Here is a 24,680-nt window from a genome sequence, read left to right as displayed (position 1 = left end):
TGCTTCTTCCCCCCACTGTGTCCACAAATCTCTTCTCTATGTCTGTGTCTCTATTGCTGGCCTACAAATAGGTTCATCAGAGCCATTTTTCTACATTATCTTCTGATTAAAAAGAAATGTATTTTTTTAAATAAATAAACAAAAATTAAGTCATAGGAGCAGTGGAGAAAAGAAAGATGCCCACAAAGACCCAAACTAGAGAAAGAAGTTAAGCAAAAAAGGTCTTTCGCAGATTTAAGTTGAATACTCTGATCACCTGACTTTCTTCTTGCCCTGTTTTAGTTCCTAAAGTGAGCCACATCCTGTTGTAGATTTGAGCATTGGGGGAATCAAAACAAACAAAAGAGAAAACCAAAATGCTACTACCAGAAGCAGTGACTAAACAAAGCAATGAAAAATTCCACAAAAAACAAAGACTCCTAAGAACAAGAGTTAAAGGTGATTTTGAAATATGAAGTCCACAGTGAACTAGTGAATAGAAGACCAATTAGAAGCCATAAGGAAAGTCCAGGTGCTGGGAGCCGGCAAGAGGCAGTCCACTCATGGCAAAGGTCATGAGGAAGGAGGCTTGGCATACGAAAAGGCGGGATCGAGCCTCAGGAGTGCCCCTGGATATTCTCGAGCATCTACCCCCAAAAAACCAGAGTCTGCCTACTTAACTGCTTTCTGCTCTCACCTCTGACTTTACTGGGGGCTGTCCCCCACCACCATCTCACTCTCTCTGACAAAAAGTTAACTTACAGCTCCAATTAATAAAGTTCCTAGGCATTGGGAGTGTTTAAATACAAACCCCTCAGATAGCTCTCTAACTCGCCTGACAAGTTTACCCAGACTCCTACAGCTATGCATACGATTGTTTACAGTCTCCCAGCCTTGAGAGGCACCAGAAGCTTAAGATATTCAAATAGCTTAGAGCCTCTCAGAGAGTTAGAAACTGTCAGAATAAAACTAGTAAAAGATTTCGTTGATGAGCCAATGCTTGCTGCCAAGTTTCCACATCCCCTGTATTGTATCCTTGAATGTGTATTAATTAATATACTTGGTATGTAGAAAAAATAAGTAGTGGCCTTGGTGTTAGCAACTTTAGACCCTTAAGGTAATAAATTCTTTCCTTTGTTGTAAACCCACTGCACCTCTGCCCTATAGGAATGCAACTTTATCTAACACCTTCAGAGGATGGCACCAAACCTTAAAATAATTACTCTTAGAGAAAATAAGTCTTACGGTTGACAAATCTTTGTCAAGAGTCATAAAATGTTAATAGGCCTTCTGGCTAGAAGATGATGTAAATCACCTAAACCATTTGTATACGGTAAATTTGCAGGAAAGAAACCCTGGTTTTTGATAAGGATCAAAGACTGCTGACTTTGCATGATTTCACATCCCCTATTATCCTCTATGTGTAACTTAGGGTATAAAAGCCCCTGTTGAAAATAAAGCTATGGGCCTTGCTCACCAAAGCTTGGTCTCCCCATGTCATTCTTTCTTTTCACATTCCGGCTGAGTCTCCATCTGGAGCGTGGAGGTCCTCTGCGACTATTTATTTGCCTGGGCTTCTAAGACCCACTTGAGAAGGTGTCTAAGGTGGGGCACCTTCCGCTATTCGAGAGGGCACCTGCGACCTCCGTGGTCAGAGCTAACCTGGTGTCACAGGTTATATTGATTTTCCGCGTAAACCAAGCTACTCAGCCTCTTTTCTCCACTGAATTTTCCTACTGAGCTATCCTCATGCTATTACTCTTTATATCTCTAATTAATATTTAAATAAATCGCCAACACCGTCTCTCCTTTGAATACCCTGGATCAGCCGGGGCTGGACCTCAGCATCCAGGTTTGGGAACTCTTGTTCAGGCAGCACCACTAACTTTCCTGGAAATTCTGCGGTGCTCTCAGAGGAAGGGATATAAGAATCTTATTAAGAGACAGATGGTCAACTTTGCAGATCAGATGAGATGTCTGATAGAAAATAAAGGAGAGATTTCAAGGAAGGAAAAAGGAAACATAGCCCTGAGAAATCCCAGTGAAGTTTTTTGGTGAGAAATGAAAGATGAGTTAAATAACACAGGATATCAGTGCTATGAACGGAGTGACCGGAGCACAACTGCAGAAGGAACCAGGGTGCCAGGAACATTGGTTTGTGACTCTTTACCAAGACTCAGACTTTGGACAGTACTTTGCCTTAATGTAACCTCAAGAACTTGGATATTCTCAGTTTATTTTCTGTGCTGGTTAATATGTGCATCTCTCTGGAAAGATGTGTAGATGGATAATTAGGAACTTGAATAAGGTCAGGAAATCCAGATTGGGGTTCTTGTGAAGGGAGTGTATTAGTGCCAGCTCCAAGGCCCTGCTCCACAAACATGAAATAGCACTGGTATGAACCCAAGTTTAACTGGGTGTCCTTCTTAACATGCATGGTTGTAGGCTTTAGGGGACTTCTCAGAGTATAAAAAGTGAAATAATTCTGTCTATTGTTAAGCTCTCCACATCATCACTTAGAGCAGATTTATTAATAATAATAAAAGATCTATATGGCAGGGTAATGCATCATGGCCATCCTTGAATTTTTCTCTAAGAAAGTGTCAAAGAGTAATTCCTGATTTTTGTTTTGTTATTTTTGTTGGCAGTGGAAATTTTCCTATGCAAATTACACATGAATCTTCCTTTCTTGTCCCTCATTATGCCCCAAACTTTTCTTGTTCCAAACATTATGAGCTAAAAGGAAATATTTGTGAAATTAATGTTTCTTTGAGCACAGAGAGTGCAGTTCCTCTTGACAGTGGCTTGCATTGCTGCCGTTTTGAGAAGAAAGGGTAGTTCAATGACATCCTAGAGTTGTGTATTAAGACACGTGAGCTTGTATTTCTACTTACTTTGATCACTTGCTGGGAGCTTCCATGGTTTTTTGTTTGATATAACTTCTTCATTCATTAATAAGGAAAGAAGAGGTTCCTATAATCTTGTTTTCTAATCACTCTTGGGATAAAATAACTTTATCTACACAAATAACTGTATTTGTGTAGAATGAGGTGTTAACACTAAACTTGATTCAAGACCTTAAGCTAGAGGAACTTCCCAGCCAGAAAAGACTGCTATCTCCTAAAGCAGTCCTTCAGTAGTGCTAGCTGGTTCATGAAAAAACATTCACTGTTCCACACTGAGATATAGTAAACATTTTTATGGAGCTGAATTTATTCCACTTGAAGAACTGTCCTTTTCTCTGAGATTATTTCTTAATAGAAATTTTAAATATCCTTTCCTAACATTTTAGGACTTACAGAGAATTTCTCATGTATAAAATAGGCAATATAATGTCTGGTCAAGTATTTGTATACTTTGGCTTTAACAGGGGCCAGTTCAGTCTTGTTGCAAATACACTGTATGGGCCTTTATACTATATAGTTTCACCTCTTCCATCTGCCTTGTCTTGGATTTTTTGAAGCACATTTCACACCATATCACTAAATTACTTCTTTAAAAATTAAAACGTGCTTATTGCAATATGAAAACACTTGCATATCAATAAATGTTCACTGGTACTTTTTAAGAATACTGTGAAATAAAAAAATCAGGGAAGTTTACATTTTTCTATCTTGATGTAGACATCCTACTTTTTCTTACCTCTTGATGAAAGGACAAGGTTCTTCAGGATTTCCTGGTTTCTGGTACTCTTTCCTAATGAATGTTCTCCCGCAAAAGTCTTCCATTGAAAATAGAACACTGTACCCAGGACGTCATAAGTTATGTCTCTTTTTTGCTTTCAATGAATTTGATATTGCAGTCTTCCAACTTTGTACTCTGTGTCCTTGATGAAGGCAAGTAAAATAAGGTCAATTCAGATGCAGAAGACACTGACTCTAGGGAAACTGCCTCTAGGAGTCAATTAATGGAAGCCAAAGAGGCTGACCATAGAGACGTGGAAAAGAGACAGCTTGTGAAGAGATCATTTTGGAGTTGTGATATTATATGATTGGTTTGTGAAGAGATCATTTTGGAGTTGTGATATTATATGATTGGTCTAGCTGAATATATTTTTAAATGACATAGAAGGAAATTAGGGAAATTTTGTAGTGCTCAGAAATCTTTAATACATGAATATTTACAAATTCACTGCCCCTGTCCAGAGGGAAACCAGTCCATAACTGAGCCAAAGTGACTTTCTGCCTCCAATCCAATTCTTTGCTTAAGTTTTCTTGCACTTTTGACAGGATGAACTTACTTTTCAACCTTCTGTTAAGGCTCTTCCTCAGCATCTTCTTCTACCCTTAGCTTCCTAGCTTCTTCCTCAGGAAATATTTACCACCAAGGAAGACAGTTAGTTAAAAAAGCCAAGTAGACTTCTTCCTTGTTATAGTCCTTTGGTCGGATTTTTTTTTGCTTGCTTCCTCTTTTTGTCTAGATTTGATTTCAAAAAGAATGGAGGGGATTTGGGTGTGCTTTTCATCAAAACCTCTGACTAAACTTTTAGACTTGGGTAGGCACGACAGAGGATGAGATGGCTGGATGGCATCACTGACTCGATGGATGTGAGTCTGGGTGAACTCTGGGAATTGGTGATGGACAGGGAGGCCTGGCATGCTTCGATTCATGGGGTCACAAAATGTCAGACACGACTGAGCGACTGAACTGAACTGAGGCAAATTGTAGCTCTAGGACCAGATCAGATTGTAAAACAGGCTCACCAAAAGATTGATAAAGTTTTATTGAAACACAGACTCAGCTATTCACGTATATACTATTAATGGATATTTTCACACTGACAGATCAGAGCAGTTATCACTGAGATCACAGGACTCCCAAATACTAAAATATTTACTAATACCTTGTACATAAATACTTGTTGAAAAAAATTTTTGTTCTTGAGGGCAAAATTGGCTAGTTTCCAAATTAAGCTGCTTGAATTCCTCAAATGAGTGTTCACAGCAGTTGTCTCGTATTAAAGAGACTTGATGTTCTAATTTACATTTTGTAGAGTTGAAAACTGAGAATACCACTTGTGGGCAAAATAGATGTCCCTTGAGGAAAAAAGTCCCCATTCTTGAGTCTACCCTATAACTTTGGCTCTTGTGCCAGGCACTGTGTTTTGACTCACTTCTAATTTCAGTTCTTCCTCTGGGTATCTCTGAGGACTTCAATAAGTAGTTTGGAATCCCACAGGATTTCTGATTCTGGAAAGCACCAAAGTTATTACCTGTGGTTATTATCTCTCATGTAGAAAGGAACCTTAAAACATCTAGTCCACTTTCTAACCAAGTGCATAATGCATGTGTTATCTAGCATATGCTCTTGGTGTGACTTAATCTGCATTTAGGATGCAGGTCTTTTGGAAGGGTACTCATAACGCTGACTGACTGAATGGCATTTCTTTGGTAAATAGTCTGTTTCTTAGGAGCTACTATTTAGGTCCTACCACTGAAAAGACAAATGCAGCTTCAGGATCTAGACATCTTCCCCTTACTCACAGATGTTTATTTAGATACATAAGCATAATATACATGACTAGTTTTTACAAATTGTTCAGCACAAATCCCAGGTATCATTGTTTTTATGTCCATACCTCCCCAAATTTTGTCCTTTCAATGCAGCTGTTTTCTTGTTGTGACCATGTCTTCACTCACTCCTCAGTCAGAGATTCTAGTTGACCAATGATGTGAAGTCTGGGTTCATGGGAGATAAGTGTTCATTTCTGCCTGAGGACAGTTTCCTTGGTTGTATTGATTCACAGGCTCTTCTTTCCTGCAGTATGATGAACCCTTGCTTTCATGTTGATTTCTAGCTCCACCTATGACAACAGTGAGCCCCAATATCACTTCTGAAAGCACAAGCACCAGTACTACCAATATTCCAAGGACAACCTACACCACTCCTCCAACAATGAACACCACCATTCCAGAAGGGAACAGCACTACCACAGTAGTCACGGATACTCATATGACAACGGGGGCCTCTACCTCTGCTCTTCCAAAGCCAACACCCACAGACGACGTCAAGCCAGGTAAACAGTTGTGCTTCTGAGCCCAGAAGCCCTTAAAGGATTGGATATAGACCATCCTGGGCACAATGTTAAGGCTGAGGTATAGTCTAGAGTAAGGATTCTTCACAGGCTTCCATATCTGACTTTAGAGTTTGTGAACTCCTATCCCTGATAGCTCAGTTGGTAAAGAATCTGCCTGCAATGCAGGAGACCCTGGTTCAATTCCTTGGTTGGGAAGATCTGATGGAGAAGGGCTAGGCTTGCTACTCCAGTTTTCTTGGGTTTGCCTTATGGGTCAGCTGTGAAGAATCCGCCTGCATTGCAGGAGACCTGGGTTCGATCTCTGGTTTGGGAAGATGCCCTGGAGAATGGACAGGCTACCCACCCCAGTATTCTGGCCTGGAGAATTCCATGAACTGTATAGTCCATAGGGTCACAAAGAGTCAGTATGATTTAGCGACTCTCACTTTCAGAATACCTTGTTACATTCACCTTTTGGAAGTACAAGCATATCAGAATGAAGGGGACTTGTGACTCTTTATCTCATTCTCAAAGGAATTCATTAATACAAAACAAGTCAGACCACTGGTCTTGGACATCTAAGGAAAGGCAGACTTGGCTGAGTTGACACGTTGTTATGAGGGAAAAGTACAAACAGCAAAACAAGGTCAGGTAAATGAGAATCTGTCCTTACAATGAGCTGTGAATAGAGATCACTTAATCCATTCTGAGGCCCAATTCAACACCTGAGGAGAAAATTTCAGTGAAGATAATATTTATTCTGTTTCCTGAGTCAGGAACCAGCCTAACCACTTCTGAAGTATTAATCCACTGAATTCTTATGATAACCCTATGCACTGTAGGTGTGACTCAGGCCTACTTTATATTTGTGAAGACTGAGACACAGTGTCTAAGTTCATCATTGGGAATCACATGAATAGAAAATGGTTGAGTCTAGATTGTCCCATTAATTTGAATTTGGAGCCTCTCTGCATTCTATCCTGATCATAGAGCATGTATTTGAATGAATTTGGCCTGATCTGACATCTTCACTGGAAGCCCCTTTATACAATTGCCCTGTCTTTTCAGGGTGTCAAGGACTTACACAGTTTTGCTTCTAGCACTCTTTAATATATTTATGTAGCAGCAAATGTACTCATACTGTAATAAAGTAAACATCAGATTTAAAGACTGAAGAGATTTAAAATGCACAGGTTTGTTTTTTCAATTCAGGGTCCAGAGTTTATACTTGAGATTTCTGTTAGATGAAAGTTTAGGTTTAATACAAATGGAGAATAATTTGACTTACGGGTGGGGAAATAGCTTGCCATTCAGAGGACCCGTTTATGATCAAATTTTCTATCTTTTGGATTAAAAAGATAGCTTTTACCTTTGGAGATTCCCAAAGCCTCCCCAACTCTTTGACACTTTGAAGTGACTCTGGAATCTGAGAACTAACAGAAATATCACAACCTCTTAGCCAAAAACGTCTGATGGAACACAATGATTTCAATTCACTCACATTGAACCATGTGTGTATTCAACTAGGAAGGATCTGAAGGACTGGACTTTGATCTGAGTTTGGAAGAGAGGACTTTAGGTTAAAACTGTGGATTTAGAGTCATGAAAGTTTATTAAAAAAAAAAAAAAGTTTTCTTCCAGGCAGCAAACACATTAGAGCATCTGTTGACTTTCTCAATATTGATTTACTTCTTAATAGTTTGTGTCTGCTGAGGTGCATGGATTAGTGCTCCTGGTTTGGGGAACACGTGTAAGTTATGGCCCTTGTTCAAAGCAGAGGTTCAGAAAGAAAGTCTTGGTGTATTTGTCCATAGGACCTCTGTGTGAATAGAACTCACTGAATATTACATGTATCCTGATAATTTCCCTCAAAGTCTGAGATTACAGTTGAGCTTTACAGGGTAGAAAGGAGGAGAACACGGAAGAAGACCCACTGCAGGGGTATTTGTCCTTACATCCATTTCCTCTCTATGCTCTGCGACCCTGTCCATGCTGGTCACCTAAAATACTCCTGCACTGGTTGGATGTAAAATCATACGAGCCCACCTGCTCCTTCCCCCTGATGTCTCCACAAATCTCTTCTCTATGTCTGTGTTTCTATTCAGTTCAGTTCAGTTCAGTTCAGTCACTCAGTCGTGTCTGACTCTGCGACCCCATGAATCGCAGCACACCACACCTCCCTGTCCATCACCAACTCCCGGAGTTCACTGAGATTCACGTCCATCCAGTCAGTGATGCCATCCAGCCATCTCATCCTCTGTCGTCCCCTTCTCCTCCTGCCCCCAATCCCTCCCAGCATCAGAGTCTTTTCCAATGAGTCAACTCTTCGCATGAGGTGGCCAAAGTGCTGGAGTTTCAGCTTTAGCACTATTCCTTCCAAAGAAATCCCAGGGCTGATCTCCTTCAGAATGGACTGGTTGGATCTCCTTGCAGTCCAAAGGACTCTCATGAGTCTTCTCCAACACCACAGTTCAAAAGCATCAATTCTTCGGCGCTCAGCCTTCTTCACAGTCCAACTCCCACATCCGTACATGACCACTGGAAAAACCATTGCTGGCCTACAAATAGGTTCATCAGAGCCATTTTTCTACATTATCTTCTGATTAAAAAGAGATGTAGTTTTTAAATAAATGAACAAAAATTAAGTCATAGGAGCAGTGGAGAAAAGAAAGATGCCCACAAAGGCCCAAACTAGAGAAAGAAGTTAAGCAAAAAAAGGTCTTTCGCAGATTTAAGTTGAATAAAGACTCTGATCACCTGACTTTCTCTTGCCCTGTTTTAGTTCCTAAAGTGAGCCACATCCTGTTGTAGAGTTGAGCACTGGGGGAAGCAAAACAAACAAAAGAGAAAACCAAAATGCTACTACCAGAAGCAATGACTAAACAAAGAAATAAAAAATTGCACAAAAAACAAAGACTGCTAAGAACAAGAGTAAAGGTGTTGAAATGTGAAGTCCATGGTGAGCAAGTGAAAAGAAGACCAATGAGAGGCAATAAGGAAAGTCCAGGTTTGGGAACTCTTGTTCAAGCAGCACCACTAACTTGCCTGGCAATTCTGCATTGCTCTCATAGGAAGGGATATAACAATCTTATTAAGAGACAGATGGTCAACTCTGCAGATCAGATGAGATGTCTGATAGAAAATAAAGGAGAGATTTCAAGGAAGGAAAAAGGAAACATAGCCCTGAGAAATCCCAGTGAAGTTTTTTGGTGAGAAATGAAAGATGAGTTAATAACACCGGATACCAGTCCTATGAAAGGGGTGACCGGAGCACAACTGCAGAAGGAACCAGGGTGCCAGGAACATTGGTTTGTGACTCTTTACCAAGACTCAGACTTTGGACAGTACTTTGCCTTAATGTAACCTCAAGAACTTGGATATTCTTAGTTTATTTTCTGTGCTGGTTAATATGTGCATCTCCCTGGAAGGATGTGTAGATGGATAATTAGGAACTTGAATAAGGTCAGGAAATCCAGATTGAGGTTCTTGTGAAGGTACTGGCTTAATGCCCGCTCCAAGGCCCTGCTCCACAAACTTTTAATAGCACTGGATGAACCCAAGATAACTGGGTGTCCTTCTTAACATGCACGATTGTAGGCTTTAGGGGAATTTTAAGTGTATAGAAAATGAAGTAATTCTGTCTCTTGTTAAGTTCCCTAGATCATCATCTAGAACAGATTTCTCCATGATAATGAAATATCTATATGTCAGGGCAATCACTCATGGCCATCCTTGAATTTTTCTCTAAGAAAGTGTAAAAGGGTAATTCCTGATTTTAGTTCTGTTATTTTTCTTGGTGGTGGAAATTTTCCTCCATAAAATTGAATCTCATTTTCCTGTTCTTGTCATTCCTGTAGCTTCTTCATCGTCTCCCACGCAGACTACAGGAACCCAGTCTACCTGCTCACATAAAACAAATGTAACGCACTCACCATGGTGCTCTTCCACAACAGGTAACTTCAGTTTCTTTTCAGAACAGCTGGGAGCTTTTAAATTTTGATAGATATTAGCACATATTCTGAATTAAGACAAGTCTGAAATTGAGTGCCAGTACTGATTACTCCAATTAGCTATGCAACTAGAACAAATATCTTACCATCTTTGAATCTGTGTTTACCCTTTTGGAAAATGGATTGAATGTTACTTACTCTTACAAGGATTAACTGAAAAAAAAATCTTAGGGCACAGTTAAAATGTAAGTGATAGAGTGGCAATTATGATTATTACTTAGAATGTCTAGAAGTATGTTTAACTGAGTACATAGGAAACTTGTCTGACCTGAAAATATTCACAGGCATATCCATATTTTTCTAAATTAAATGAACCAGCTTTGTTTTCAACTTATTACTTGGCTCACTTCCCTGGACAGAGCCTTAAAAGTATTAAATCCAAAGTAAGCTGATCCAGACCAAACTAGTCACCTGTTTATGTTTCCTCCAGAAACTACACAGAGCCATGAGGCTCCTCTGCTGCCTTGTCGAGCTTTCATTCCATGTGGGCCCTTTGAGATGGGTTGAGGACATGGACACCAGCATCACAGAGGCATGCCCCACTGAGATTCTGCTATTCCACCCCTTAAGTATTCCCTATTCTCCCTAATTTGGGCAGGTCTATATTCTTTGGGATGTAAGATTTGTCTGTCTTTCCTGTGATGGAGAAAGGTAGTGCTGAGTCCTGTCATCTTTCCCAGCTAACTCTGTTACCCATAGTGGTAAATTTGGGGAGTGCCACATGTGAACCCCTTTGTAATGCAGCATTGGCTTATGTGTCCTTGCACCTGTGAAGCATCCAAGCAAGGTTAGGCTTTGCAAGACTCCTCATGCATATGACTCATCAAGAGTTGCTAATTTGTAGCAGACACCAAGTATGGCCTACCTTTTGCCAATCATTCAAGGAAACTCTTAATTGAAAATGAACATGCAGTGGGATTCAGAATGCTGCTGCTGCCGCCAAGTCGCTTCAGTCATGTCCAACTCTATGTGACCCCATAGACGGCAACCCACCAGGCTCCACCATCCCTGGGATTCTACAGGCAAGAACACTGGAGTAGGTTGCCATTTCCTTCTCCAGTGCATGAAAGTGAAAAGAGAAAGTGAAGTTGCTCAGTCGTGTCCGACTCCTAGTGACCCCATGGAGTGCAGCCTTCTAGGCTCCTCCGTCCATGGGATTTTCCAGGCAAGAGTACTGGAGTGGGTTGCCATTGCCTTCTCCAGGGACTCAGAATGGGACCAATTTAAATTGGGATTAGCTAATAGTTACATTTGGTTTTGAAAGTGGAATCCTTGGTGTGAACTCAAAATCAAAAAGAAAGCAGATTAAAATACAGGTAAGAGCAGTTGGAGCAATTGCACCCAACACTTTTAGGCTAAGAGGAAGAACAAAGTAAGAAATGGGAAATCATTCTCTAAAATATGGCACTAAAACCTGGTCAAGTAGACTTGGCAGCATGGAACAGACATTGCAGCAGCTGTGTCCCCACGACTTCTGTGACTGCTGCCGTCTTGACAGCATCTCTGAGGCCCTTCAGGCAAATCCTCACAGTGCCCGAGTCACACTTCAGTGAATTAAAGCCTCCCAAAGCAAGCAGTGTTAGTCTGGAAGGAATTTTGGTCACCATATGGCCTGACACCTACCTTTTCAGACAAATGTGCCAATAAACTGTTGTACGTTATCTCACTTAATTCTTTCAGGGCAGGTTTACTTCTTGCCATTGCCAGACTGGGAAGGACCTTTAGTTCTGCTTTGGAGCCAAGCAGCTTCCAGTTCAACTGCCCGCCCATGGCAGATTCAAGTTGCACACCCATGGGCAAGTTGTTTCATTCCTCACTGCAAGTTTGTAAGGAATGAAGGACAGGATATTTGAAAGTCCATTGCATGGTGTCCCCCCACTCCATTGCTCCTATTTTTCTAATATGCTATTAAGCACCTTACATGCATCATCTAATGTGACTACTTTCTGAAACAGGTACTATCAACAGCTTGCAGTTCAAGGTTACCCAAGTTAGAAAATTATACATTTACATGCATACATATGTAATGTACATGTAAAGGACCTTAATCAAGGTCATACTGGTAAGGGACATTGTCAACACTGAAGTCAAATTTTATCTGACTCAAATCCTTGGTGTTTTAAAACCACCCATTCTGTAGAGTGCTTAATATAGAACAGATACTCAGTAAAGAGAGAATTCTGTATTTGACCTATAGTTGCTTAGGAGGGTCAACAGTATATGTTCTGTGTGACAAAAGAGATATTTCAAAACACTATTAAAATCTGAATATTCAAAACTTTAAGACATAATATGTATATGGATACTACTTAAAACTTTAATATAAAAACACATTATATTACAGGATATTGTTATATTTATGATATATGTTATCTCAGCCCCAAGGCCAACATAGGATAACTATATACATATACATATAGTATATATATAAATATATACACACTATATACACTATATTTGTCTTGGGGGCTGACGTAACATGTTTTTTATAGCACTTTTGGATCAATATCTGGGCACATTGGCGCATAATGGAGGAGCTGGATGCCACCTGTTTGGGATATCTTAGTGCATTTCACTCATATTTTAAATGTAAAACCAATGTAACATCCATTTTGCACAGGGTAGTTCTGCTCTTTGGTACGCAATGGCTTCTGAGCACTCATTGGCAGTTTCTTAGCTGTTGTGAAAAATCTGACCACCTCCCTTAAATGGTAATTTTTAACCTAGCTCTGAGAATGGGCCACTATGACTCCTTGAAATTGTAGGTAAACTTTCTGTGAACCTGCACCTTTTTCCATAGAGACAAAAAAAGGTTTCATTATCTCCGCATGATAAAATGTGGAGAAGGCAATGGCACCCCACTCCAATACTCTTGCCTGGAAAATCCCATGGACGGAGGAGCCTGATGGGCTGCCGTCTATGGGGTCACACAGAGTCGGACACAACTGAAGCGACTTAGCATCAGCAGAAGCAGCATGATAAAATGGTTAAGACACACAGGTTGCAGGTTAAATTAATAAAAGTCATTGACTTGGTATAATTCCTGCAATGCCTACAGTATCTGGCCATATGATTATTCAACTTTTCTCATTCATACCAGATGACAATGTGAATACATTGGTGTTTGCAGTGAAAACTTAATATTTCTTTATAATTCTAATTAATTTTCCTTCTTGTTTAGCAGGTGGGAATCACACTGTGATAAAGTTTCCAAGTGCTGTTTGTTGTAGCATTCAAACTGTAAGCATATTCCTTTCTATTTTTTTATCTCTGTTCACTTGTATGTCTCCCTGGAAGCAAGTTACATTTAGAGATTATTATTTGTAAAGCTAGACTAGTCCACAGATTGATTCTTTGTAATCCATAAAACAAAGGAAGAAATGAATCTGACTCTTAAATAGGGATACTTTGTGTTCAGTCACTGGGTCATGTCTGACTCTTTGCAACCCTATGGACTATAACTTTCCAGGCTCCTCTGTCAATAGGATTATTCAGGCAAGAATACCGGAGTGGGTTGCCATTTCCTCCTCGAGGGGATTTTTCTGACCCAGAGATTAAACCCGCATCTTTTGAGTCTCCCGCACTGGCAGGCAGGTTCTTTAGCACTGATCCACCTGGGAAGCCCAGAGATGCTTTAATTAATTTAAAAAGTTTTATATAGATGCACTAGTTTGTTAGAAACACCTGAAAAATGGTGTACTCTACACACACACACACGACACAAACACATAAACACACCCACTACAGACTTTCTCCTGGCCAGAAAATTGGGGAAAAAAGAATGAATTAATTCAAGGATAGTGAGTAACATTACTACCAAGGAAGACTGTGATCCTTGTTAGAGAAATAACATGCCCTGAAGTGATGTGGTGGAATGGGAGCAATCCCAACTCAAAATTTTATGCCAGTGAAAGTGTGCTTGCTTAAATATATGCCCCTAAAATCTTTTTCCAAGTTAATTGTCCTTCTAGAGAGAAATTTTGAGGCCACTGCTAAGTCTTTCTATGTATAATCCTCCCCGTATGATGACTTATTCAGGTCCTAAGGTCTTGAACAACTTTGTGATTCTGTAGGATGTTCTCATACATTTTCACAGTTAGCTTGAGAGAAAAATCTAAGGAGTTCTAGTCTCATGAAGTTCATCAAAGCCTCATCTTTGAAGAATTCTTTGAAGAATTTATTAATAGGTTGTTTTCTTTTGGCTCCCTTGGGTGAAACAACTTTCCTTTTATTGTGTGCAAATAACTCTTAGAAGCAATAAACAAAAAGAGTTTAGGTATGAAGTAATCCTGATCATAAGTGGTGAGTAATTGCAGCATGGCCATTGTAAAAGTCCAGCTCAAGAAAATGGGGTTATTTAGTATGAGGTCAAATGGCCTATGCTGCATACCTTAGTGACAATGCGAACACCACCACAAGATTTTAATCACTTTCACGGTATGGGCACTGACTGATCTGATGGATATGGACAGAATTTGTTTATGCCTGTTAAATAGCAGAACTGCCACCATGTAAGTGACTGTTGTATTGTTACATAGTCAGATTATGCTGGATTTAAAAAAGAAACAAATATACTAAATTATGAGATTCTTTCTACCTGCCAGACAGGTATGTGTAGCAGAAAGTAAAAGCTATATCTGGGCTTCCCTGGTGGCTCAGTGGTAAAGAATCCATCTGCCAATGTGGGAGACATGGGTTTGATGTGGGAAGATGTGCTGGAGAAGGAAAAGGCAACCCACTCCAGTATTCTTGCCTGGGAAATCCCTTGGACAGAAGAGCCTGGCGGGTATACTCCATGAGGTTGCAAAAGAGTTGGACTCGACTTAGTAACTAAACCACAACAACAACCAACAAGCAATATAGAAGCAAGTTCACAATAGGCTGTAGCAAAATCATGGGCTTTTTGGTGTCTTGACTTGAAGGTGTTGCAGTGTCTCCCAGGTGTCCTGAAAACCACACAGCATATATTCTGTCCCAGTACTAAATCAGTTTCCTGAACTCTACCTTAAGGAGAGAACTGAGCAAATATGTGAAGATGTATAAGAAAAGATGTTCATTGCTGCTATTTATAATCATGGAATGTTATAAACAACCTAAATATTCAATAATGAGATTAATTACTTAGTCAATTAAGCATGCCCTCTTATGCCCATTAACAATGTTGTCACCGCAGTGTATTTACTGACATGAGAAAATAGTATCAATTGTTAAGTGAAAAAACTAACTTTTAAAATAGTGTAGGGTTCTTTGACCGTCCAGTGGTTAAGACTGCACACTTTCTATATAGACGTCACAGGTTTGATCCCTGGTTGGGGTACTTAAATCCCACATGCTGTGTGATATGGCCATATATATATATATATATATATACAAAAACAAATGAAATACTGTATATGCTGTAGTATATATTGAATATGGTCACTGTTTCTGTTAGTAGAAATATTGGAGAAATAAAATTCTAGAGGAGTATATTTAATGAAAAATGGTGATAGTGGCTTTTCTAGATGTTGGAATTATGATTGATTTTTGTTTTTCTCTCTGAGCCGCATATTCTAAAATGAACCTGAAAAGTTTATGTAACATATTTTTTTTAAATGAAGCAAAGCCTGCTTCCTGTCATCCCATATTCCATCCAACCACTTTACCGCCAACAAGTAAGGTGATAACACAGCTTTTTCCTCCCAAGACACTGGCTATTCCCCCCTTTAAGCAAGGATAGCTCAGAGGCTAAGTCACCCTCCTCTGTATTCCTCATTTTGTTCATCAGGAACTACATAATGTACCTTTCCCAAGAACCTTATTTAATCTGCTAATGACAGAGAAACAGAGGTTCAAAGGGGTTAAATAGCTTTAGCAACTAAGTAAAAGTTAAGCTGAAATTCTGGCTCCAGAGTTTAAACTCTAACGCAGGAAGAGACTTCGGACTTAATCTTTTTCTCTGGTCTTCCACTCTTCTTCTGTTAAGATACCTTCCCTGCAGGACATCTTTAGGATTAGGATTAAGTTATATAAAGGGTCGAACATGATGCCTGGTGTATTTTGGGGTTTACCGCAAGAGGTGATTCCTTATAAGCCACACCAGGAGGCTGAAATAAAACTGTATTTTTTCCAGTTGTGCAGAATTTTAATTGCTAAGCAGCACCATGTATATGAGCAGCTACTTCAAGTCTACTTATAAAGAAATATATAGAATCTTGAATTCTAGGTTAAAAAAAAAAGAATTCTCTAACAAAAGGCCAAATTCAATAACTGAGCACATAAATGTAATACCACCATATTAACTTATATATGAACAAAAATTGTTTTCTTTTCTAATATCATAAGAGGATTATATATGAAAATACCTTATTAATTTTTAAAAATATGTGTAATTTACATATAGTAAAGCAGACTCATTTGAAGATTATAGTTTGAATTTTGTCAAATGTATACACATCTGTAAATACTACACCAAGAAAGATATACAACATTTCTACCATTTCCAAATACATTTTGAATTTTAAATTGTCTTAGAGTTTCCCCATATGGTTATAAATTCAGATCATTTGGTCTCACCCCTCATGATCCAGAACTAACCAAATATTAATAAAGATAAATGTGTCTGGGTACATTACTTTCAGAAATGTTTTCTATCCATAATTCTAACAAGATTTTTTTTTTTTTATCTGCTGATGTTTCATTAACCTGTGATGCTGGCACATGATCCATGGATGATCGCCAACAAGGGAATCTACATTGGAATCTCTGTTATTGTCGTGGTATTATTGCTCATGCTTTTGGTATTCATGATTAGCAAAAGTAAGTCACTCAGGACTGTGCCTACAGGGGTATTTTTGAGATAAGCTGCCTGTAGTCCTACATCTCACATGATTTCAATTTCACACAACTTACTTGATTATTTCCTTGTTCTTTTTTAATCTTAAAACTATTTTCCCATAAAGAGAAACATTATATTTGAATTCTCCATAGAAGAAATTAAATATGGAGAGTTAGCACTGGTTGAGTAGAGTTGGGATTTGGAAGTCAATAAACCAGTATAATATATAAGATCTTTTCACTCCTCTTTTTCTCATTCTCTCTAGAACCAACTTCTGTCCTTATAGGAGGTAAAATTGTTGAGGGTTTTACAGCACCCACTTAACAGAAGAAGCTCATGAGACTTTGGGAGAGTACATGATTTCAGAGCCAGGAGGAGAGCAAAGGATTTCACAAGAGTCCTCCGGTGCCTCCTGGTCTCCTTCCACCAGTTGTGTGTGTGTGTGTATAAAACCTGTCATCTGTGAGAGAAAACAATGACCCATTTTTATTACACTGAAATATGATCATATTAAAGTAAGCTAGGGCATATGGATGAATATACTAATCATAATAAACACAAGATACTTTACACCAAGGGGCTTATTTGACTCCTAGAGATTCAAGAAAAGTTAACCTGGAGTTATAAGAGAATGGTCCAGATTGATTTGTTTCTCCTTCTGTTTTAAAACATTCTTTCTGTTAAGTTAACTTTTTAAGGCTCTGATGTCCATATAGATTTTGTTCATATTAAAGTAATAACAGAAATAATATGCTTGTTTGATTAAAAAAAGAAATCTCATGAACTCTTTGGCTTACAAGCTTAATTTTCTCTTAATTTTCCCACAATTTAGGATCTCTTTGCCTGGGTAACAAGATGAGGCTACTATGGTAAGATTGAAAGATTTTTTGTCAATGCTTTTTGATATTCTTACTCTGATAAAAATGTGGGAAATTTCTTTGTTCCTATCCTCTTTTTCTTTTGAGCTCTCCATTTTATACTCTAGGATTCTGAAAAATCTAGTTTATTGAGCACCTCCACAGCTGTCCGACCTTCCAGTAATGATTTTAGCATCTCTATTTCCCTGAAATTGTGCCAGAATTGCTACAGAAAAGCACTTCTCACCGTACCTGTTAAAACAAGAGACTACGTTGCATTTTGTTTGATGCACCATTTGAATGAGTTGTTGGTTTGTTATTTGACTTCATTCAGTGCTTTGTTTATTGAATTCTTATTATATTCTCTGAAGAGATGAGAAGAATAGACAGAAACATATAAATGAATAAGCAGGGAACTTACAGAACTTCCAGAGAAATACCATGGGGAATACAGAGACAGACAAGAGACTATGTGAGTGAGCCCCAAGGGAGCAGAAGGCAGCTCTGCAAAGATCTGGAGGAGGACAGCTCCAGGCTGAAGATGCACAAAGGCAGCGGCCTCCAATCCTCCATAGTGCGCAGCCTTGCCCTTTGTTCCACACCCAGCCTGCTCTGCTCTGCTAATTACATTAGCTGTGTGGCCTCATAGGCATTTGAATTTACAGTTGTGCAAATCTATCCCTCTGGCCAATGAAAAGTTAAATCCTCTTTGTATACATCCCTGTAGTCATTTTCCCAAACACCTGTAAAGGTGGGAACCCACTACCTACTTCCAAATCCAAATAGCCTGCTACGTCTGGTCCAGTTTAGGCTTTAAGCAAGGTCTTTCTTTGATAAAATCCATCCCTCTTAGGCTGCCATCCATTACTCCTAGTTTTCCTTCTTTGGATGTTTGTACACAGCCTTCCTTATGTATGAGTTAATCACATGATCCAGTCCACAGAACATGCCTTGAACAGTCCCCAGCATATTGCAAGTGTCCCATAAATGCTGACTTTTTATTGCAGGCATGCCCTTCACAGCAATAAACCTGTGAGACAGGCACTTGTATTAATCTCAGGTTTCAAATTGGAAAACAAGTTTAGAGATGTTAAGTGGCATCCAAGGTCACATCACACAGCAGGTAGAAGATTCCATCTTAGGTCTTTTAGAGTCCAAAACCCAGACTTTTAGGAGTTTTTGACTATCTGCTTCCAAGAATGGAAGAAAAGAAATACTCCCTATGGACCTAAAAGTATGAAAAATAGCATCCTGTTAGTTCATTTTTGTCCTTTCACTGTTAAGGTTTTTTTTAAGGTTCACTTTTTATCTCATAATTAGAAAAGAAAATATTTATTGCAGAAAATAATATATAATATAGACAAGCAACACAAAACAAAAAGGAAAATTTCCTAATAATTTTATTTTTGGAGGAGCTATATCACATTGACTTATTTTGAGCTACCAACACTTAAACTGCTTCCACAAATGTATAAGTAATTCATTTAAAGATCAGAGTTTAATGAAAATTCAGTGCCTTACATATTATTTCTGGGAAGGCTTAGGTAATTAAAATTGTGACTATATATACATCCTAAAAATGCAGCAATATCAAAACTCCACAAATGACCTTTTCATATACTTGATATGTGAGTGTACATGTTACAAAATCAAGTAACCCATGACTTTCTAATTTTCCACGTAAGACATGGTAAGATTTTTGACTCCATGATCCAGTGCAGATTTATGTGGAACAGTACTGTTTTATTATATCCAGTAGCTCTAATATTTTGTATACTTAGATATATATATTCACCTTAAGTACAAGATATAGACGACTAAATAGATTTAATTTAACCCTCACTAGTCTCAGTCCGCAGTTGGAAAAACACCAGCCAAACCAGTTCCTGACCATCTTTGAGAATGTGCATCCTAGTTTAATACTTTAATTTGAGGCCTGATACTAGTCTTAGATTTTTCATTTTTTTATTCTGTTATATGAGTCTCTTGACAGATACCAATTTCAGGGTGTTTTTTTTTTTTTTTTTAATTTTAATGACTGCTGAGGTTTTCCACCTCATTATTAAGACTTTCCTGCAACTTCATATTCACAACTCTGAAAGCTTTCATTCCATAGGCTGTGGAATTGGCATCTGGGAAATGCAAATACCTAGTCTTGCCTGAACATAAACAACTGTGCAGCTCATGCTTGAGAAGTGGTGCTTTTCTCTTACTTGTGTTATTCTTTCTGCAGTATGATTCCATTGAAAGAGTCTCACATTGGAGCTTTGAAAAATGCAGCCATGAAGCCTGTCCGAGCAGAAGACAACATCTACGTTATGGATGAAGCTCTCTAAGTCACAGGTTGAGATCTGGTGGCCTTCTAAGGTCTTATGTCCTTCACTGTAGAAGACAGTGACCAGATATCACCATGTCAGAGTCCTTTCAAGCAGCAGGACAGTTTTTTGGTCAGTTTCCCATGGCATTCCAAGGAGTCAGGGATATTGGGTAGAGTGAGTCTAGCTCATCTGTGCACAGTCAACCTCTGTCACACAGTCCTAATTTTTTATACTAAAAGTGGCTCAATCTTTCTGGTCATTGGAGATCCCTCTCCAAAACATGAAATGTACTCTTTAGAACTGTACATTCTCTTTAGACCCTATGAATCCTGTTATCCCATCAAGAATTCTCATTGAGAAGACAGATAACACACTTCTACCTTGGTTAACAAACTGTCAAGAAATGAATACAGCTTAAAATCAGCAAACCCAGCTTGGGACTAAAGGACTTAACATGAAAGCATCTCATGATTCTTTTTTCTATTTAAGTGACTCCAAATGTTAGATTCCTGAGGACCTCAAGGGTTTCAAATCATGGGATTGTACTGATTTTTATTTACCCATTGGGAAAATAGAAGTGAGTGTGATTTTGCCATTATAGGTAGATCTTGTTTCTCAGGGATCTGGAAATAGAAGGCATTAAGTGCTTTCCCTGGGACCAGAATGGTATTTTAGCAGTTAGAAGAAGATAAGGAAGTGAGTGGTCCACGGAGACACCAGGGGAAGAAACTCCATTGCCATGTGATTTACGCTGTTTCTGCTACATTGGTACTACAGTTCTAGGTGTTTATGTAGACAACTGGCAGGCTCTGATGGAATCTTAAGAATGTGGCAGGGCAGAAATAAATATAAGGGAAAAGGAGAGGGGCAGAGTAGCAAAAAAGGCTTTCTGCCTTAGAAAAGTGAGTTTGCAAATATAGTAGTGTTGTTTGAGAGTGTTAACCAGTTTCCACCAAAAGGCTAAATTGTCCTCAGACCACTTTTATTCTTAAAATTCTTTTGGAAGGATAAGGGGTCTTTTCTGTATTGAATCAATTCCCATGTTGTATCTTTTTCACATCTCAATTAAATTTTTGTTTTTTCCAGAAAAGTTAGCTGAAGACTAAAAGTAAGGATATTTTAGTCACTATGAAGCATTTCTACATGAACAGTTAAGAAGGCTGGAAAAGAATTTCGCTTTGAATAAACCCTGACATAACTCATGCTTGAGTTATTTAGGGGGTGTTCAGAGTTACTGACACCAAAGTGGTCCATGAGGGCTGGATGGTTGTTTTTGAAGGCAATGGCTTTCACACTTCTGTGGAATTCTCAGAAATTAATATGACTCTGAATAAACATTGTTTGGGCAAAGAAGATTGATAAACATTGTATACTAGCTTTCACAAATGGGACAGGACTGATAGAGTTTAAAAAATTATGTTCCAACTATGATGTTTGTTTCTTTAATTCAAGAGAATATGCATAACCATAGAGATCTGAAACTGATGCCCCAAATTGTAACTTGTCAGGAAAGCCCTAGCAACAGTGGGTGACATCCCTATGCGGCCAGGGCCCTGTTAGATGCTCAGCATCCCTCAGCCCTTGCCCTACCTACAGCCTCATGTTTGTACCCGCTTTGTGTCTTGTGGACCTTTTAATTTACGATTCATGCTCTATTCTCCCTTTCCTTTCTGGAGTTTTATGATGGCACTTTACGGATTTGGAAATCTTCTTAGTGTTGTTTAATCCAGCATTTCCAAAATTTGTTTGAAACCCCTGAGCACAGTGACTCCGGGCATACCCAGTAGCGTTCTGTGGAACAAGACCTGGGGCGTGGGAGAAAGCAGGTGGTACTCAGAATTAGAGACAGAACTTGAGTTCTAATCCTAACTCACACCAGTAATATTTGGGTGACATTATGGTAAATCCTTCCTTATGCCTAAATTTTTAATATATTTTTAAACAAAGTGTAGTTAATTTACAATGTTGTGCTGATTTTTTTTTTTACACATATTTAGAATTATTTCCACACACACATTGGTGTTCAGTGGTAATTCCAATGACATTTCTTTTTGGGAGAAAGATAAAAGTGAAAAACACTACAGAAATGCAAAGTTTTGTGTGTGTTTATGTGAAGTCTGTAGTGATAGGAAGGAGATCTACGATCAGTGTTCAGAAAATAATTTCAATGGTGTTGCAAATCTCTTGGTATATGGTCCCTTTTTATTATTTTTTGAATTACATTTCTCTTTTGGAAAAGTCTATACTGGGTAATTTGGCTATTATCTTATACTGTAGAAAAATTTGTTTATAACTAAGGGGAAGAATGATTTATAAGGAGGGAAAGGGGGTATTTAGTTAATACTAAATTATTTTCTGTATATATACCAATCATATAGAAAATATTGACTTGCTTTTGATCTTTTGAGATGATGAGCTTACATTTTATACAGTTGATCTTGGGGCACTAGGAAACTGGTATATTAATAATTAAAATCATATATTTGAACTTAGAAAATTTTGTGCATCTTTAAAAAGTATTTTCACTAATGGCTATGAAGATAATTTTATGAGTACATGAAAGTGTGAGAGATTCCTCATTATGACTTTCATTCATATGTACACTCGTTAATTAAACACACTTTTGTTTTCATTTTGGAAACTGACTTGTTTTCTTATTTTCATCATTTACTTGAGGCCAGGCATCTTCAACTCCCTGTGAAGCTCTGGGCTTCACAGGACAAGGGCAAGTGGGACCAGAGTTGAGAGTCAAGGTGCCTGAACTCCTCTAGGTGCTGGGGATGGAGCAGGGAACAACCCTGACCTCCAGTTCCCAAGAAACTCCATTCAGTAGGAGGGAAACTGCAGCACGCTCAGTTCTGGTGCCGACGATGCTAAGGGAAGAACAGGTACACTGACCGAGCGGAACTCTTCAAACATGGCATTTGGGGCCAGCTAACCATTTGTGGGGGATTGCCAATTGCCTGGAGAATCCCAGGGATGGCGGAGCCTGGTGGGCTGCCATCTATGGGGTTGCACAGAGTCGGACATGACTGAAATGACTTAGCAGCAGCAGCAGCAGCCGCAGCCAAGTGGTGCTAGTGGTGAAAAATCTGCCTGCCAATGCAGGAGATTCAAGAGACATGGATTCAATCCCTGGGTTGGGAAGATCCCCTGGAGTAGGTAATGGCAACCCATTACAGTATTCTTTTTTTTTTTTTGTATAAGCTTTTTATTGAAGTATAATATGCAGAAAAGTACACAAGTCACAGGTGTAGTCTTATGAATTTTCAAAGAGCACACCCCATGTGACCAGCGCCCAGATGAAGAATCAAAACATTCTATGACATCAGAACTTTCCCCTGAACATCCTATGACATCAGAACTGCCCCATATGACCACTATGCTGATCCCTTTTTCTACAGATCCATTTTGCATCTATTTTACACTTAGGGAATCATACAAAAAGTATTCTTTCATGTAGAGCACCCCCCTGAAGTATTATATTTTTGTGAGATATATCCATGTTCAGTGTGGCTACAGTTTGTTCATTCTTATTGCGGTACAGTACATCCATATGGCTGCAGGCCCTGTGAGAGACAGGCTGCCTGGGTGTCCTTCACCCTGACATTGGAAGGTGGCTGGGGGGATGAAGAGGATTTCTTCGGGTCCAGAAGGCCAGAGCCCCTGGCCTTGCTCTCTGTGGGGCCCTTAGAGGCTGCAGGAGGGCCCATGGGGCCTCAAGCACCAGGTGACTGATTGCAAGGAGCAACTCTGTGAAAGCCGGCGGAGCCAAGGGCAGGACTGTTAGCACTGAGGTCCCCACGGTGACATTCTCATACAAGCTGACATTGTACAGTGGCTGGCTGAAGATGGGCCGGTTGTCATTCTCATTGATGAGGGTGATCTTCACCTTGGCATAGCCCACGTGGTCAGGCACACTCTCATTGGCAAAGAGGTCAAAGTCGTAGCGGTCCACAGTCTCATAGTCCAGGGGGATTGCCACTCGGATGCGAATGTCTGCTTTCCCTTGGACGGATGTCGGGGAGATGATGAAGTGGTGGGAGTTATTCCCCACCAGGTACACCTCGAACATGCTGTTCAGGCTCAGGTTCCTGTGCGAGCTTCTTCCCGAGGGCCACATGATGGACGTGAAGGAACACTGGAGCTTCGGAACGCCTCCAGAAGAAATGGAACTCACAGAGGTGGGCAGCAGAGTGAGGATAAGAAGAGCCCGGTGCGCAGGCCCGGGTGCCTTCCAGACCAAGGGAAGCAGAATTGGGGCCTGACATGGGCGTCCCCCAAATGCAGCTCCTGGGTGTAGAGGGGCATGTACTGGCATTTCAGCCAGCAGTATGAGTCGACTGAGCAAACCGAGATGGCATTGCTGAGCATTCCAGGGCCGAATCTAAGAGAACACCAGCGGAAGTGGGCTGCCCCGAGAGAGGTTGTCTTAGGAATGAAGGGAAAATCCCATTACAGTATTCTTGCCTGGAAAATTCTACGGACGGAGGTGCCTGGCGAGCTACAGTCCATGGGGCCACAGAGAGTCAGACACAACTGAGCGACTAAGCACACACACACACAATCCATAGTGGGAGGGCTGTGCTGTGCACATTGGACTATTGTTAGCACTCCTGACCTCCACCCACTAGGGGGCACTCGTGTCGCCCCAGGTAGTGACAACTGCAAACGTCTGCAGAC

At 39.7% G+C, this 24,680-nt stretch overlaps 1 protein-coding gene across 5 annotated transcripts in view; it reads left to right on the top strand.

Annotated features, from left to right (window-relative positions):
• LOC100294726 (hepatitis A virus cellular receptor 1) overlaps positions 1-22,638 on the top strand; it is a 31,857-nt gene extending 9,219 nt beyond the window's left edge. For 3 of the 5 annotated variants that reach the window (XM_010807546.4, XM_024995274.2, XM_024995271.2), the window contains 6 exons: positions 5,777-5,995; positions 9,853-9,948; positions 13,187-13,245; positions 16,731-16,803; positions 17,655-17,691; positions 19,913-22,638. In XM_010807546.4, the coding sequence (XP_010805848.1) occupies positions 5,777-5,995; positions 9,853-9,948; positions 13,187-13,245; positions 16,731-16,803; positions 17,655-17,691; positions 19,913-20,015 (587 nt within the window). In that variant the 3' untranslated portion in view covers positions 20,016-22,638. The remainder of the gene's footprint in view (positions 1-5,776; positions 5,996-9,852; positions 9,949-13,186; positions 13,246-16,730; positions 16,804-17,654; positions 17,692-19,912) is intronic. The other 2 variants (XM_024995272.2, XM_024995273.2) reach the window with 2 other exon arrangements.
• Positions 22,639-24,680: the final 2,042 nt, after the last annotated feature.

This window comes from Bos taurus, chromosome 7 (genome assembly GCF_002263795.3).
Source record: "Bos taurus isolate L1 Dominette 01449 registration number 42190680 breed Hereford chromosome 7, ARS-UCD2.0, whole genome shotgun sequence".
NCBI lineage: Eukaryota > Metazoa > Chordata > Mammalia > Artiodactyla > Bovidae > Bos > Bos taurus.
The sequence above is the reverse complement of the archived record's forward strand: the minus strand, read 5'-3'. Positions and strand labels throughout refer to the sequence as shown.